The following is a 17,571-nucleotide window of genomic DNA, read 5'->3' as shown; positions in this document are numbered from 1 at the left end:
GAAGCACTTTAAAAATAAGTTAACTTTAGAAGTACTTAAGACTATTTTATGGTAACCTATTTTGCACATTTCCTGATAAAGACATCTAGAGATTGAGGCGAGCCCATTGTGTGAGTGTTACCTTGAAACTCCTACCACAGCTCCTGGGGTGAATGTAGAGAGAAGTAAATGTTAGAATACAGATTGCTGGAGTTTTCCAGTGCAGGGCTCTTGGCCACTTACTATCAAGTTAAATTTAGCATCAGAGTGAGCTGCTATAAATAAAGTTTCTTCATTTTTATCTTATTTAATAGATTTTCTTATTTGGGGTGGTGGTTTGTTTCACTTGACAGGGAGCAGGTATAGAATTGTATACACTTTTTCTTAAAGGCTTTCACATTGTGAGACATTCATCAGTATTGCGTTCCTGTTTAGCACTTAGAAAGGGCCTTGCCTAAAACCTGTAATTCTGCTATTCTGGGTGTCCATTCTTTTCTCCCTCTCTGTGCACTATTCTGGTAGATTACTTATGCTGAATGGGGGATAGGGAGACCCTTAGCACATAAGTGGTTTTATACTTTTTCAGATCCCCCTGAGTCCAGCCATGCCGGCTCCCATGTGGCTGTGACTGCCCAGCATGCCCTATGCTGAGATGATCCAGTTACTGAAGGACTGCTCACGCGGGGAGCCGGCCTGTTGGGAGGGGGTTGGGTGAGTTAATTTCTTTCATTTTTAAGAAAAAAAATTATATGGTGTGATTTGGCCAAAAAACACACCTTATAAATAAAAATAAATGGGTTGCTGGACCCTCTCATGGCTAAGCCATCCCAGCTCTTACATCAATTCTGCATAGTATAATGCTTCTAAATAGAAGAAATTTAAAGAACCTTATGAACATTTGAGTGACTTTTTAAATAGAAAAGTAATCAGTAAATTAAGAAGTGGCCAAATTATATAATAGGCCCTATTAAATGATACCTATTTGAAATGGTAAAAATGAAACGTAGTCTCACGCTAGTCTCCTTTTTAGTGATAAATTTCATTTTAGAATGACTTTAAATATAGCCTGTTATCCTGAGCATTAGAAAAAGTATCCATCTGTTATGTCTATACTCTGAAGATTTTCCAAGGCTGGTTGAAGAGGATGGTTAACTTGTCTTTAGTTAACACATTTGTCTTTAGTTCCTGCCAGAGTAGTTTTGGGCCTTAGTCTATGATTTGTAGAGTGGTCTTTGGAGTATTGGTACTATTACTGTCCAAGCGGAGAGTGGAGTCTCACATAAGCTATCTTTGCTCACTCTTGTTAACATTTTGAAATCTAGTTCTGGGGAACTAGGACTGGGAAATTCTGCTTCTGGAGAAAATATCCCCTGAGTTACAGATAGATATTGTTTATGTTCTATAAACTATGAAACCTCTTTGTCAGCTGATATGGAGGATGATAATTGGGGAACAAAACTTATAGTTTTAGTCAGGCAACAAAAACAGCCCGCTAGAGGAACAATAATCTGTAATTGCCTGTTGTCCGTAAAAGGCAAAAGTTGGAGACTTGGGGCGCCTGGCTGGCTCAGTTGGTGGAGTGTGCGACTTTTGATCTTGGGGTTGTGAGTTTAAACCCATGTTGGGTGTAGAGATTACTTAAAAAAATAAAATCCTTGGGGCGCCTGGGTGGCTCAGTCGGTTAAGCGTCCGACTTCAGCCAGGTCACGATCTCGCGGTCCGTGAGTTCGAGCCCCGCGTCAGGCTCTGGGCTGATGGCTCGGAGCCTGGAGCCTGTTTCCGATTCTGTGTCTCCCTCTCTCTCTGCCCCTCCCCCGTTCATGCTCTGTCTCTCTCTGTCCCAAAAATAAATAAAAAACGTTGAAAAAAAAATAAAATAAAATCCTTGAAGCTGGGGACTTAATCAAAAGGAGGATGTTAGGTGTAGTCCACTCATTCATTGCAGACCATATTTCTCCTACTTGTGCTGCCTTGGTTCTGTGAGTTTGTTTCTCTGGTGATTAGATCCATAATGTTTAAATCTTACCTGGTGTTGCAGTACAGCTTATTAAATTTTACCGTACCTGTTTACTCCTGACAAGAGCATGGGTGTTCTTTCCTATCATCTCTGGGGTGTACTCCTCGTAGCACTTCCTTCTCGCCTTTTTAAAGGAGCTCATCATTTCATGTTCCATAGTGTTTAGCTGCTTCCTCACCTGCAGTCTCCTCTCCTGTGGGCCTGTCTTACCAGCTGCCTCCAGGCTGCTGTCTATATGCAGCTTCTGTCAAGTTCGTCCTTCCCACTCAGAAACTTTGAGTTAGGCTCAGGTCTCTGAGTGCCCTCTGTGCTTAGTTGCTTTTTGGTAACAGAAATCAAATATTCTAAAGGTTTTCTAATCTTTCTCCTAGTCACTAGAATTTTTTTGAAAGTGGCTCTTTTACTTTGCTTGGTTATTATTTCATTTAGTTTACGGTTTAGCTGCCAAGCTTTTTTCTTTGTAATTACATTCTTTAAAGTTTGAAAATCAGGGCGTCTGGGTGGCTCAGTCGGTTAAGCGTCCAACTGCAGCTCAGGTCATGATTTCACGGTTCGTGAGTTTGGGCCCCACTCAGGCTCTGTGCTGACAGCTCAGAGCCTGGAGCCTGCTTCAGATTCTGTGTCTCCCTCTCTGTCTGCCCCTCCCCCGCTCATGCTCGGTCTCTCTCACTCTCAAAAATGAATAAATGTTAAAAAAAAAAAATTTAAAATTTGAAAATCCACAGCTTTTTTTTTTTTTTTTTTTTTAAATCCACTGTTAAACAGAAACCATGGTATTATGACAAGTTGACTGGGTTCTAACCTATTAACTAATTCTCTGTGAAGGGGATATGGTGGTTTGAGGAGATAGGAGATAGATATGTGTCCAGGGGAGAGGGAAGTGAATGGACTAAAGGAATATGTTAAATCGATAAGGAATATATTAAGGGTGGTATTCAGGATGCATTTGAGGTACCTGGTTCTGAATTTAAAGTGAGACCACACACTGCGTTTGTATCTTTAATTCCATGCCTGTGTAAGCTGAACATGTATGGGCCGGGGAAGTAGGTGTAGTAGAGCAGAGAGGCCAGGGAACCAGAGGTTCATGCAAGATTGATTATAGCAACTGACCGGAATTTAATGTGGGTAAGAAGAACAAGGAAGCGAGTGTGCAGAAAGTTTGGTAGAACTAATGGATTTAAGGTCCTGGCAGGGATTAAAGGATTGCAGAGTTGGGCTACTAGAGGGAGTGAATTTGAAGGACATGAGGGGATTGTATGAGGTTGAGAATATAGAGGGCTTATAGTTAGTAATGTATTCATGGGAATGAGTTCTCGATGTGTGGCGACAGGACAAAGTGGAGTGTGAGGAACCAGGGGCGGGAGGGCTCCCTGTTTATGAGCAGTGATTTTTGTTGTGGTATTGTAAGTAAGAAAATCTGCTTCTGCATTTAGACAAAAATACTTAAATTTTTCTACTTAAAAGCATAGAATGTTCCTAGTGGGAACAGAGGTTTAAAGGATAAGAAATCCAGAGTAATACTTTATTAACTCTTTAGATGTTGCCATTATCTAAATCAGGTATCCTCGGTCTGGGATCCACAGATGGATTCTGAAATAGAATGCAGAATTATCATGTTGCTTCTGGGGAAAGGGCTCACAGATGTCATTAAAATATCTAAGAATTGCTAGCACCATATATAAACAGAACACATATAGCTACATAGCAAAAATGTTTAAGAGTATAGATTTTTAAGTCTGGCTATCAGTTTTGTATTGATAGGGCCAAAACATCAACTAACATTCATGTCTTTGTTTAGGGACATGGTGTCTTTGAACAGAAATGAATATGTATCTTTACCTGGATAGCTAGGGAAGAGGGCCTTTATGATGCTTAAGTGTTGCTTCTTTAAATTAGTTTTTAAAATTAATTTTGCTCCTGTCCTTAAATTCTAGTACATGACTCTCAACCCTTCTACTAAGAGGAAGAATACTGGATCCCCAGATAGGAAGCCTTCAAAAAAATCCAAGACAGACAACTCTTCTCTGAGTTCACCACTAAATCCCAAGTTATGGTGTCACGTACATTTGAAGAAATCCTTGAATGGCTCACCACTCAAAGTGAAGAACTCAAAGAATTCCAAGTCTCCAGAAGAACATCTGGAAGAAGTGATGAAGATGATGTCACCCAACAAGCTACACGCCAACTTTCACATTCCTAAGAAAGGCCCACCTGCCAAGAAATCAGGGAAGCATAGTGACAAACCTTTGAAAGTGAAGGGTAGAAGCAAAGGCATCCTTAATGGACAGAAATCCACAGGTAATTCCAAATCTCCTAAAAAGGGCTTGAAGACTCCTAAAACCAAAATGAAGCAGATGACTTTGTTGGATATGGCCAAAGGCACTCAGAAGATGACCCGAGCCCCACGGAATTCTGGGGGTACACCCAGGTCTTCTAGTAAACCCCATAAACATCTGCCTCCTGCTGCCCTACACCTTATTGCCTACTACAAAGAAAACAAAGACAGGGAGGACAAGAAGAGTGCCCTGTCCTGTGTTATCTCCAAAACAGCTCGTCTGCTCTCCAGTGAAGATAGAGCTCGTCTCCCAGAAGAGCTGCGAAGTATTGTTCAAAAACGCTTTGAGCTTCTAGAACATAAAAAGCGGTGGGCCTCTATGTCTGAAGAGCAGCGCAAAGAATATTTGAAAAAGAAACGAGAGGAGCTGAAAGAAAAGTTGAAGGAGAAAGCCAAGGAGAGGAGAGAGAAAGAAATGCTTGAGAAACTAGAAAAGCAGAAGAGGTACGAGGACCAAGAGTTAACTGGCAAAAGCCTTCCGGCGTTTAGGTTGGTGGATACCCCCGAAGGGCTGCCCAACACACTGTTTGGGGACGTGGCCATGGTGGTGGAGTTCCTGAGCTGTTACTCTGGGCTCCTCTTACCAGATGCTCAGTATCCTATTACTGCTGTGTCCCTCATGGAAGCCTTGAGTGCAGAAAAAGGTGGCTTTTTATATCTGAATAGAGTGTTGGTCATCCTCTTACAGACCTTATTGCAAGATGAAATAGCAGAAGACTATGGTGAATTGGGAATGAAGCTGTCAGAAATCCCTCTGACCCTACATTCTGTCTCGGAGCTGGTGCGGCTCTGCTTGCGCAAATCTGACGTTCAGGAAGAAAGCGAGGGCTCAGACACGGACGACAATAAAGATTCAGCACCATTTGAGGATAATGAAGTACAAGATGAGTTCCTAGAGAAGCTGGAGACCTCGGAGTTTTTTGAACTGACGTCAGAAGAGAAGCTCCAGATCTTGACGGCCCTCTGCCACCGCATCCTCATGACGTACTCGGTGCAAGACCACATGGAAACCAGACAGCAGATGTCTGCAGAGTTGTGGAAAGAGCGGCTTGCTGTACTGAAGGAGGAGAATGATAAGAAGAGAGCAGAGAAACAGAAAAGGAAAGAAATGGAAGCCAGAAACAAGGAAAATGGAAAAGAGGAGAATGGGCTGGGCAAAACTGATAGGAAAAAAGAGGTTGTGAAGTTTGAACCCCAGGTAGATGTGGGAGCTGAAGACATGATTAGCGCGGTGAAGAGCAGGCGGCTGCTCGCCATCCAGGCCAAGAAGGAGCGGGAGATCCAGGAGAGAGAAATGAAAGGTAAAGAAAGCCTTGTGTTGGGAGCAGAAGGGAAACCCTTTAGAAGGTAGTAGAAGGAAGGAAATTGCCAGGGTACAGTCTCTCTCTGTCACAGTTGTTCGGTTATTTCTGTATGCAGTAACCCAGACCCCACTTAGGCAATATTCTGGCAGGCGTGTTCATCCTGGCATTCTGCAGTGAGGGATGGTTTGAGATTAATGTGACATTGGCATCTTTTCTGGATTTAGTAAAGGACCAAAATCACAAATGGCCATAGTGGAAATAACCTATAACTTGGGAATCGCTGGCCTGGTTTCAGACCTTACCTTAGCTGTATTCCCTTTGGGCAAGTTACTTATTCATGCCTCAGTTCCCTTAACATGCTTGTTAAGATTGTTACAACAATTGAATGGCAGGGTCTTTGAAGCCCTCAGCACAGTTGCCAACTCAGGTATTAATCTTTCCCTTGTTAAGGTTTAAGAATGTAAAAATTTGGGACTTTGATAACTCTGTCAAACCTGAACATTTTTTTTAATGTTCAGTATTTTGAGAGAGAGAGAGAGAGCACCCATGCTTGTGAGCAGGGGTGGGGTAGAGGGGGAGGGAAACAGAGGAACTGAAGCAGGCTCTGCACCGACAGCAGTGAGCCCATTGTGGGGCTTGAACTCACGAACCATGAAATCATGATCTGAGCCAAAGTCAGATGCTAAGCCGACTGAGCCACCCAGGCACACTTGAACATTTTTGTAAACAGCTTTATTAAATAGTTCACATACCATACAACTTGTCCATTAAGTGAATAACTCATAGTTGTTTTTTTTAATGTGTTAAATTTTTTTTATTAATGTTTTCTTTTATTTTTGAGAAAGATACAGATTGCCAGCAGGGGAGGGGTAGGGGCAGAGAGAGAGGGGACACAGAATCTGAAGCAGGCACCAGCCGGACATGGGGCTCGAACTCCTGAACCACGAGATCATGACCTGAGCTGAGTCGGATGTTTAACCGACTGAGCCACCCAGGCGTCCTGAGTGTTTTTTTAATAAACTTGAAAGTTTATCTTGAGAGAGAGAGAGTGCGAGTAGGGGAGGGTCAGAGAGAGGAGGAGAGAGAGAATCCCAAACAGTCTCTGCATTGTCAGCACAGAGCCCGACGTGGGGCTGAAACTCACAAACTGAGATCATGACCTGAGCTGAAACCAAGAGTCGGACACTTAACCAACTGAACCACCCTGGCACCCCCTCCCCCTTATATGTGTAACTTTCATCATAATTTTAGAACATACTCATCTCAGAAAGAAACCCTATACTCTTTAGCTATCATCACCCTGTCCATCCAGACTTACCTTTTCTGACATATATAAATGAAATCCTATAATGAATGCATGGTCTTTTATGTCTGGTTTCTTTCACTCAGCATAATGTTGTCAGGGTTCATCCATGTTGTGGTAGTTATCAGTTTTCATTTCTTTTATGGCTGAATGATACTCCGTTGTTTGGATATACCACATTTTGTTTATCCATTCATTAGTTGATGGATGTTTGATTTGTTTCCACCTTTTGGCTACTATGAAGACTGCTATAAGCATTGGTATATAAGTTCTTGTGTGGACGTTGTCGTTTCTCTTAGGTATATATCGGAATTGAATTGCTGGGTCATATGTTCGCTATCCTCAACTATTTGGAGGAACTGCTAGACATTTTCCAAAGTGGGTGCACAATTTTACATACAGATGTACCTGTAGTGTACGAGAATTCTAATTTTTCTGCATCAACAACACTTGTTATTAAATGACTCCTTGATTCTAGTGGTTGTGAATTAGTATGTCACTGTGGTTTTGATATGCGTTTCCTTGATGACTAATGATATCAGGCATCTCCATATGTGCCTCTTGGTCATTTGTGTTTCTTTGCAGGAATATTCCAATCTTTTGTCCGTTTTCAAATTGGGTTGTCTTTTTATTATTAAATTGTAAGAGATCTTTTTTTTTTTTTTTTTTTTTAATTTTTTTTTTTTCAACGTTTTTTATTTATTTTTTTGGGACAGAGAGAGACAGAGCATGAACGGGGGAGGGGCAGAGAGAGAGGGAGACACAGAATCGGAAACAGGCTCCAGGCTCCAGGCTCCGAGCCATCAGCCCAGAGCCTTGACGCGGGGCTCGAACTCACGGACTGTGAGATCGTGACCTGAGCCGAAGTCGGACGCTCAACCGACTGAGCCACCCAGGCACCCCTCAGTTCCTTTTTTTAAAAAATGTTTTCTTTCTGGGGTACCTGGGTGGCTCAGTCGGTTGAGTGACCAACTTCGGGTCAGGTCACGATCTCGTGGTTTGTGAGTTCGAGCCCCGCGTCGGGCTCTGTGCTGACAGCTCAGAGCCTGGAGCCTGCTTCGGATTCTGTGTCTCCCTCTCTCTCTGACCCTCCCCCACTCATGCTCTGTCTCTCTCTCAGAAATAAATAAATGTTAAAAAAACAAATTTTTAAAAATGTTTTATTTTTGAGAGAGAATACAAGCAGGGAAGGAGCAGGGGTGGGGGGGGTGCGTGCAGAGGATTGAAGCAGACTCTGCACTGACAGCAGCGAGCCCAGTGCAGGACACGAACTCCTGAACTGTGAGATCGTGACCTGAGCTGAAGCCTGACGCTCAACTGACTGTAGATAGGTCCCTGTAGATAGGTCAGTTTTGAGTATTGCTCTCTTAATGATATTTTGTCTTCTGATCCATGAACATCAGATGCTTTCTTTATTTAGATCATTACTTTCTTTCAACAAATATTTTGTAGTTTTCAAAGTATACCTTTTGTACTTTGTTAAATTTATTCCTAAATTTTGACACCCAAGGGTTCCGGTTTGCCATCCCTCATTCTGTATTTGTATCTTCCTTCTTATAACATCATGAGAACCTTAGTGTATCCATCAATATCAGTGTATACTTATTTGCTCAGTCTTATGATGTACACAAAATAAGTTTCATAGTTGCTGTTACCCACAGTAAACCTGCTATGTTTATTGGGGTTTTTTGATTTTTAAGCTATTTTGATCGCTGTTACAGTATCACCAACCTTAGGAAAGTTTCCAGCTTGTGAAACGAAGATGGTAAAAACCATTTATTTGTCAAAGTTGGATACTAAGAATTAGATACATAGAAATAACTTCAGTAGTTCTTTCATGTATATGTAATACTTCTTTTAAAACAGATTTTAAGGGCTCCTGACTGGCTCAGTCGGTTAAGCATCTGATTCTTGATTTCAGCTCAGGTCATGATCTCACATTTTGTGAGTTTGAGCCCCACATTGGGCTCTGTGCTGGCAGCACAGATTCTGCTTGGGATTCTTCCTTTCTCTCTGCCTTTCCTCTGCTTGTGCTCTGTCAAAATAAGTAAATAAAGAAAACCTAAAAAAAAAAACCAAAAACAGGTTTTAGTTTATACTAAGTAAGGCCGCTGGAATGTTTTTACATATATATACACACACACATATATGTGTATATATATATACATGTATAGATACACACATTGCATTTATATGTGTGTACTTTCCAGTTTTAAAGTTATATATATAGTCATTGTGTATATGTATGTAATATTATATATGTAATAATTGTATATATATAACTATTTTATACATGTATGTATACGTGTGTGTGTGTGTGTGTATATATATATGTGTGTGTGTGTGTGTATATATATATATATATATATATATATATATATAATCACACTTTAGCTGTGTTTCACCAGAAATGTAATGATTTCTTCTTGAGTTTTCTTTTTAATGGTTTTTTAAGTTAAAAAAAAATTTTTAGTTAATTTTTGAGAGAGACAGAGTGTGAACAGGGGAGGGACAGAGAAAGAGGGAGACACAGAATCTAAACCAGGCTCCAGGCTCTGAGCTGTCAGCACAGAGCCCAACATGGAGCTCAAACTAATGAACCATGAAATCATGACCTGAGCTGAAGTTGGATGCTTAACTGACTGAGCTACCCATGCACCCCCCTCTTTTTTTAAGTTTATTTATTTTGAGAGAGGTAGAGCCTGGGCAATTGAGGGAGGGGCAGAGAGAGAGGGAAGGAGAATCCCAAGCAGGCTCAGCACTGTCAGCATGGAGCCCAATGCTGGGCTAGAACTCACCAACCATGAGATAATGATCTGAGCTAAAATCAAGAGTCATGAGGTGCCTGGGTGGCTCAGTAGGTTAAGTGTCCCGACTTTGGCTGAGGTCATGAGCTCATGGTCCACGATTTCAAGCCCCAAGTCAGGCTCTGTGCTGACAGCTCAGAGCCTGGAGCCTGCTTCAGATTCTGTGTCTCCCTCTCTCTGCCCCTCCCTCATTCACGTGCTCGCGCGCTCTCTCTCTCTCTCTCTCTCTCTCTCAAAAATAAGCATTAAAAAAAAAGTCGGATGCTTAAACCGCCACCCTGGCGCCCCTCTTCTTGGGTTTTTGAAGTGTTTCTTTCTGTGTGTTATATTTATCTTAACACAGGACAGAGGAAAGGCAGTTGAGATATATATATATATTTATTTATTTATGGAACTCTTAATTGATGTAGAGAAATAAGGGACAAAGCCTGTTAATATTTTGCCAAGGCCAGTACTTGAATTACAATTCAGGTCTTTCAGTGTCTCCTTCAGTTCTATAGCCTCTGAAACTAAATTTGGTCTTCTTTTTATGACTCGCCCTGAGTTTTTTGTTTATTTGTGGCCATAGGAGAAAGAACTTGTATTGTGATGAAGCCATTACTGTTTTTATCATTACCTTTGTACTTATATTTACTGTAATCCTTGTTGCAAACATAGTTCCATTTAGGAGAGCAAACTTTGTTAAAGGTAACAAGTATCATGTTGGTTTTAAATAACTGAGATTTGTCTTGTCTAAAGTAACGCCTGTAGATTGATGTGTTTTCCAGATTCTTATCATACTGTAGAGGCTGTCATTATTAGAAGATCAGTGTTACAAATTCTGGCCTTGTAAATAGCAGCACTGTATACTTACTGTTTCAAAATTTGTGACAGTTATAGAAAAACTAAAAAGACAAGATTACTGAGCTGCTTTTGTTGTTGAGGGAAATTTCTGGGTGGATGAATGATCGGGAATAAATTGAGTAAAACTTCTTTTTTTTCATCTGTAACAGTAGTAACTTGCTGAATAACCAACCCCCGAATGGTATTCAGTATGCAGTGATGATTATTATCCACAAGTGCTTGCCTGCCCGCCCTTGATTTCTCAGTTCTTTTTGCTTGTCACCAAGGCTAATAAGCTGAATAATAATCAGCTTCCTCAGTACCAAAATATGTTTTCAAAATAACTATTCTGGTTTTATTCATTCTCATAATTTTGAGGATCAATTAATTCCCTTTAGGGACTGTTTTAATGTTCCATTTTAAATTATTAATAGAATTAATCTAATTTGATTATTAAAATTAGTAAGAAGTTAGATTTTGAAGAGAAAAGATTTTGCATTGAGTCGGTGGTTGCGGTATCATGAGAATTCAAAGGACATAGGGCAACCAGCCTTATAGCACATCATTTCTTATAACAGATCAGAATCAGGAGAAGGAAACTAATAAGGTTTGATGGAAAATTGACTTTATACTTTCTACTCTGTATTCTACTTAATTTGTAAGGATGGAATTTATTAGGGGAAAAAATCTAGTTGATTCTTTTTATCTGTAACAGTGAAACTAGAACGTGAAGCTGAAGAAGAACGAATACGAAAGCACAAAGCAGCTGCCGAGAAGGCTTTCCAGGAAGGAATTGCCAAGGCAAAGCTGGTCATGCGCAGGACTCCTATTGGTACAGATCGAAACCATAACAGGTAAGTTACTAAACTTAATTTTTGTTATCTTCTAGAGCTGTTATATTGTTCCTAGTTATGAAACTGCCTAAAGTACCAAGAATAGACAGGCTTCCCTATTTATGGATGTCAGAAACAATTGCTCTTCACACATTTATTGAATATTTTCTGTGCCACATGCTAGTTACAAAGTTAAGTAAGACATGACCCTGTTCTTGAAGATACTACAAATATGAAACTTAAATTATTGTGATTTGCGAAATGTAATTCAAATAGAGTTTATTAAAAATAGCGATACATTTTGCATGTGTACATTGTGTGGAACCTAAACAGAAATATTAGAAGTTATAAAAATTACAGCTGTGAATCTCAAATTTCAAAAATGTTGGTATTCTGTGCCTTACTTTATCATTTGTATCTATCTGAATTCTCAGTGATATTGTGTGATCATCTCCACTAACAGTCATGCTCATAATTTGTCGTTATCTTATTAATATATGGTTGTGATTTATAGGTACTGGCTCTTCTCAGATGAAGTTCCAGGATTGTTCATTGAAAAAGGCTGGGTACATGACAGCATCGACTACCGATTCAATCACCGCAAAGACCGTGCGGACTCTCCTGATGAGGATTACTGTCCCCGAAGTATGTATATATCTACCAGTTCTTTTACCTTGCTTGGGTAGGGTCATTAATAAGGACTGTATTTTCTCTGTCACTTTTTCCATTTGAAAGAATTCTTTATTGTCTTCTTAGGTAGATGTATTTGAGTGGGATGGGAGAATGTGAAATGCACGGAAGAAGGAAGGAAACTAACATATGATTACCAATTTTGTTCCAGGTATAGTGTGAAAAGAGCTTGAATATTAGGATATTTGGGTATTAGATTTTATACAAGTAGTCTTCAAACTTTGTTCCTTAAAAGTCTCTTTGTAGGAACCTTAATGGCTGGAATTGAGGTGAAGGGGCTAAGAAGGCAGTTACACATCTTCCAAAACTTATTTATTCAGTATTTATAGAGCATCTTGTGTGTGCCAACCAACTTTTCATGTTTTGCTACAAGATAGCAAACAAGACAGATAAGGTCCTGAATGTCATTTAACTAAAATTCTAGTGAGGGGAAACAGCAAATAACTAAAAATAAGTGACGGAGAAAGGGTCATAAAGGGATACTGATGTTCATTTTCTTGATCTGGGTTCTAGTTACACGGGTCTATTCAGTTTGTAAAATAAATACAGAGGGGCACTCTTTTTCTTGAGGTATATATTAAATATATATTATATATAACAACATTTACATATATAATATGTATAATATTTAAAGAAAGAAATTAAAAGAAAAAATTTTTAATGAAAGAAACCAAATGGTGAGGTTAAGTCAGGATTTCTCAACCTTACTGACATTTTGGGTGAGATAATTCTTTGTAGTTGGGGGTCATTCCTGTGTATTGTAGGATATTTAGCAGCATCCCTGGCCTCCGTGGACTAGATGCAATAGTGACAGCCAAATATGTCCCTAGACATTGCCACATGGCTTCTGGGAGGCAGCCTGGCTCCCAATTGAGAACCCCTGGGTTAAATGATCTGCAAGCTTCCTTCTAGCTCTACTTTCTACAACCTGATGCAAATTACTTCTCAAATATTAGATCATTATATTTCTTGGAGAGATTTTTGTAAAATGCAGTTTTCCTTCATTTTAGAGAAACTCTTAACCCAAACTTAAAACTCAAAATTGTTAAAGAAATTAATATATAGCTCAAAGTTTCACAGGTATTTTCATATTGCGCATTGTATTAAGTGTTAGATTGTAGTACTTAGTAGAAAGATCTAGTTTTAGTAAACTTTGTAAATACCCACATGAGGGCAGTTGTATGTGAGAGCAGTAAATGTGAAGTCCGGATCTTCAGATCTGGGGGGAGAGTTTCCAGCAGGAGGAGAGACTGATTTTATGATGTTCAAAAGCTTAATGGCTGTCTTTAGAAATCAGGTTTCCGTAGTTCTAGCTCTCAAGAGAGGATGGACATCAGTCCCTTCACTTCCAGCGCATCCTGGCGGATGTTGTTGCTTCATGTTCCCTCATTCAGGCATGGCAAGGTCACTTCAGGGTCACTTGACTCAAGACTACAGGGTCATGTGTTCTATTGCAGGGAAAGTGCCCGCAGGGTAAAGAGGGCAGAATGGGAGCAAGGGACAGGAGCCATGAGAGTATTAGTACAGGTTTCACCTTGGCTTAAGATCTGTCTGTATTCATGTCCTAATGGTAGATAGGAGCTGGTTTACAAAAAAGTTAATCATGTTTGACATTTGAAGCCTCCAGGGGTAAGTTTATGGTTTTATATGTTTCAGTTGTCTCTACTTCACTACAGATGTACAAGAAGTAAATTGTTTGATAGTTATTCAGTGCTCCCATTCCATTCTAAGTTGCCACACTCTGAACCTTGGACTGTGCAGCTGTTCAGCTGCATAGAGAGCAATTATCTCAGATGATGTGCTGTACATAAGGTGTTTAAGAGAAACTAGCACCTGCTGTACATTGGCTATATTCAATACGCAGCATCTGTGTTATTAGTTGTTGGCTTTGGCACTGTGTCCCACTGAGGTTTGAAAGTAGGAATTGGGTATTTACTATATTCAACCAAATGTTTTCATTTTTTTTAGGTAAGAAAGCAAACCTAGGCAAAAACGTAAGCATGAACGTACAACCTGGCCCATCAGCAGAAGTTGCTGTGGAGACCACCATACCCAAACAAGGACAGAATCTATGGTAATGTGAGCATTTGTCTGGTTGCTCTATTTTTTTCTTTTTTCACGTTAAAATATTTTAGGGACACCTAGGTGGCTCAGTCGGTTGAGCTTCTGACTTGATTTTGGGTCAGGTCATGATCTCACAGTTCGATTGGTGAGATCGGGCCCTGTGTCAGGCTCCGCACTGACAGCGTGGAGCCTGCTTGGGATTCTCTCTCCCTCCTCCTCTGCTCCTTCCCTGATCACACGCCTGTGTGCACATCTTCACACTCTCTCCCAAGATAATAAATTAAGAAAAAGAAGGAAAATATTTAATATAGTGATACCAGTGATTATTAAATAAGATCATTTTGTATGACTTTGATTTCTTGAATATGTAAACTCATTGCTTTAAAAGCACACTTTTTTTTTTTGATAATAATATATTTTTTCTAAGCTTTGGAATTTTATTTCCCCCTTATAAAGTAACTGTGTATGTTCTATAATCTTACATTACGTTGGCAGTGCTTTTAATTCTGGGAATAGATTTAGGATTTTCATCTTTATTAATTAAAGAATAAAATATTGTGTACATAGTAATAATCTTTTGTGTCAGTTCTCTTTCAGGCAGGGAGCTAGGTTTTGAGAGGGTCCCTTTCACTTTGTGATTGCATTAACTGTTCCACCTCTGATCCACCTTTTGGTTTAATGACCTTTTATCTTTTAGTTTTGTATATAAGTTTACTCTTTTGAAGGTGTGTGACAACTGTGCTTATTAACTTTATAAAATTTGTCTATTTTAGTAGGAAACCTTGGCTTCAATATTCTAGGGTAAACTTAACATTACACTTCATGGAAATAGTAAATTATTCTACTTGTGAGCAAGTTTGGAATTCTCTCCCAACTCCCACCAACAACCCTAGATCTCTGTAGATCTCTTTCTTAGTATTTGATTGTTTTTCAGAGTCACTAGGTCTGTTTTGCTCCTTACAGGTTTTTATGTGATAGTCAGAAGGAACTGGATGAGTTGCTAAACTGCCTTCACCCTCAGGGAATAAGAGAAAGTCAGCTTAAAGAGAGACTGGAGAAGAGGTAAGGACTTTCATCTTGCTCCTCACGGCTTCTCTTCAGCATTTAAATATCTTAGGGGATCTTTGTTTATTCATAAAAGCTATTAAAATACATTTTTTAAAAGTGTCTGTAACCCTTTAATGTCCTTGTTGCTTGGTATTTTCTTGACTCCTGCTTATTTGGAAAAGTCTGCTTTTAAACTTTAACGTATGTACAGGGTGGCAGGGTTATTTGTTGATTAGTGTGTGCCGTGCAGCGAGCTGAGGTCCTCATTGTGGTTAGGCATCTTTGCAAGGTCAGTGCCACATCAGTTGGCATTCGGAAGTATTCTGTCAATATTGAAAATAGCCAAAAAATGCAAACAACCTAAATGTCCTTCAGCTGACGGATGAACAAAATGTAGCATCGCCGTAAAGTGAGCGACAAAAGAAAGTACTGGTACATGCTACGACATGGCTGAAACGGTGGAGTCAAAGAAGCTAGGTAAACAGACACATGTTTTAGGATTCATTTGTGTAAGACTTTCAGAATAGACAACTCCACAGAGACAGAAAATATACAGGTGCTTTCCAGTGGGTGGGGGACGGGGAGAATTGGGAGTGACTGCTCACGGGTGTGGGATTTCTTCCTGAGGTGATGGAAGTCTCGGAATTAGGTAGTTTTGGTGGTTCCACAACATAAAAGCCACTGAAGTGTATGCTTTAAAATGGTGAGTTTAATGTTAATGTGAATTCTGTCTTAAAAAGCCCCTCAAAACAAAAACTGTCTACATCTGGGATTTGCTAGTGTCCGTCCTGCTCTAGCCATTGTTCCTGTCAAAGACAGGGCAAAGTTTTGGCTTAAGGCTGCCTTTAGTATCAAGTGCACGCTTTCATGGTTTAATTTAGGTTTGGTTGAAGAGAGAAGGAAAATACCATTCAGTACGTTGCAAGTTCTCCAGACTTTTGTGAGTGATGGTGGGTACAGTATACTAGTTTTAGTCTCCTACTTAATGTGGAGATTAAAATTGCATTCTGAATCATGGTGTTTTAATGTAGATATGACCAGGCAAATTAAGAAAGACAAGGAAAAATGTCAATACATAGAATCACAAAGGAATATAGTTCTGTGACTTTCCTTCTGTTTGGGTAAAGTATTTTTGATAGTTGGAATTAAAAACAAAACTTAAACTTTTTTCTTTTGTTGAACATTAAAAAAAAATCTCACCTATCTTGTTTTGCTGATTTTGAACTTTTTAAAGGCTATCAAGCATATGTGGTCTTTGAGATTTAATGTTTTTTAGTTAGCATTCTTATACTAAAAAATCATTGTGTTTAAGTGAAGTATAGTTGATATACAATATACTAGTTTCAGGTTCCATCCGTGATTTTTATAACTGAACTCCCATCATTTTCCTTTCTATATATGATTCTGTGAATTTGTGTAATCTTTGTGAATCTAATTTATCTGTTCTTTTGTTGGTGGTTATTTGAGTTTCCTTTGGGATGGCCAAGGGGATAAGGATAGGATAATGTATCACAAACCATTTGAGGTTCAAATTTATAAAACAAAAACGTATATGCTCTTTTCAAGAAAATAAGTGATGGAGGATATAGAGTGTGCACTCAATTATCTCAGTAAAAAAGGAATTTAAAAACAAAATGATAGATACCAGGCCAACTGGAAACAGAAGTGAAGTTTTTTGTTATATCCATCAACATTTATAAAAGATAATCATATACTCAGCCACAAAAGCAATCTCAACAGATGTAAGGGGTGCCTGGGTGGCTCAGTTGGTTAAGCGTCTGACTTTGGCTCAGGTCATGATCTCACAGTTTGTGAGTTCAAGCCCGGCATCAGGCACTGTGCTCACAGCTCAGAGCCTGGAGGCTGCTTCAGATTCTGTGTCTCCGTCTCTGTGCCCCTACCCGTTCATGTTCTGTCTCTCCCTCTCCCTCTCCCTGTCTCAAAAATAAACATTAAAAAATTTTTTTAAAAAGTAATTTCAGGATACATTCTCTGATCAGATTATGATACAGTTAGAAATAAATTCTTTAAAGATAACCAAAGGATCTTAACTGAAAATTAAATGTATTCCTAGATAACGTATCAAAGAAGAAAATAAAAGGGAATTCTAGAAAGCAAGGAAAGGGAAATCCTTTGTAAGAAAACCCATGGGATACAGTGAAGGTTGTATTCAGAGGAAAATAATATTAAAAGTGCTTGGAATGAACGAAATGGAAACTTAGTCTAACTCAACGGAGATGACCTTGAGCTTTAGTTTTCATTTTGTTGTAAGAAGCCAACAGAGAAGAGAGTCTGCTGCTGGGACTTCAGCAGGTTAATCTGTAGTGTGAGAGTGAACTTGAAGGTCCTTCTGTAGGGTCTCTGCTCAGT

The 17,571-nt window shown here is 39.5% G+C and overlaps 1 protein-coding gene across 2 annotated transcripts in view; it reads left to right on the top strand.

Annotated features, from left to right (window-relative positions):
* BAZ1B (bromodomain adjacent to zinc finger domain 1B) overlaps window positions 1-17,571 on the top strand; it is a 74,079-nt gene that overhangs the window by 32,858 nt on the left and 23,650 nt on the right. For both annotated transcript variants that reach the window (XR_006212267.1, XM_042970897.1), the window contains exons 7-11: window positions 3,931-5,632; window positions 11,283-11,421; window positions 11,915-12,045; window positions 14,059-14,164; window positions 15,118-15,216. Coding sequence is in view for 1 of the 2 variants with exons in the window: in XM_042970897.1 (XP_042826831.1) it covers window positions 3,931-5,632; window positions 11,283-11,421; window positions 11,915-12,045; window positions 14,059-14,164; window positions 15,118-15,216 (2,177 nt within the window). In the remaining variant the exon portion in view is untranslated. The remainder of the gene's footprint in view (window positions 1-3,930; window positions 5,633-11,282; window positions 11,422-11,914; window positions 12,046-14,058; window positions 14,165-15,117; window positions 15,217-17,571) is intronic.

This window comes from Panthera tigris, chromosome E3, assembly GCF_018350195.1.
Source record: "Panthera tigris isolate Pti1 chromosome E3, P.tigris_Pti1_mat1.1, whole genome shotgun sequence".
Taxonomy (NCBI): domain Eukaryota; kingdom Metazoa; phylum Chordata; class Mammalia; order Carnivora; family Felidae; genus Panthera; species Panthera tigris.
This window is presented reverse-complemented; position numbering and strand designations above follow the sequence as displayed.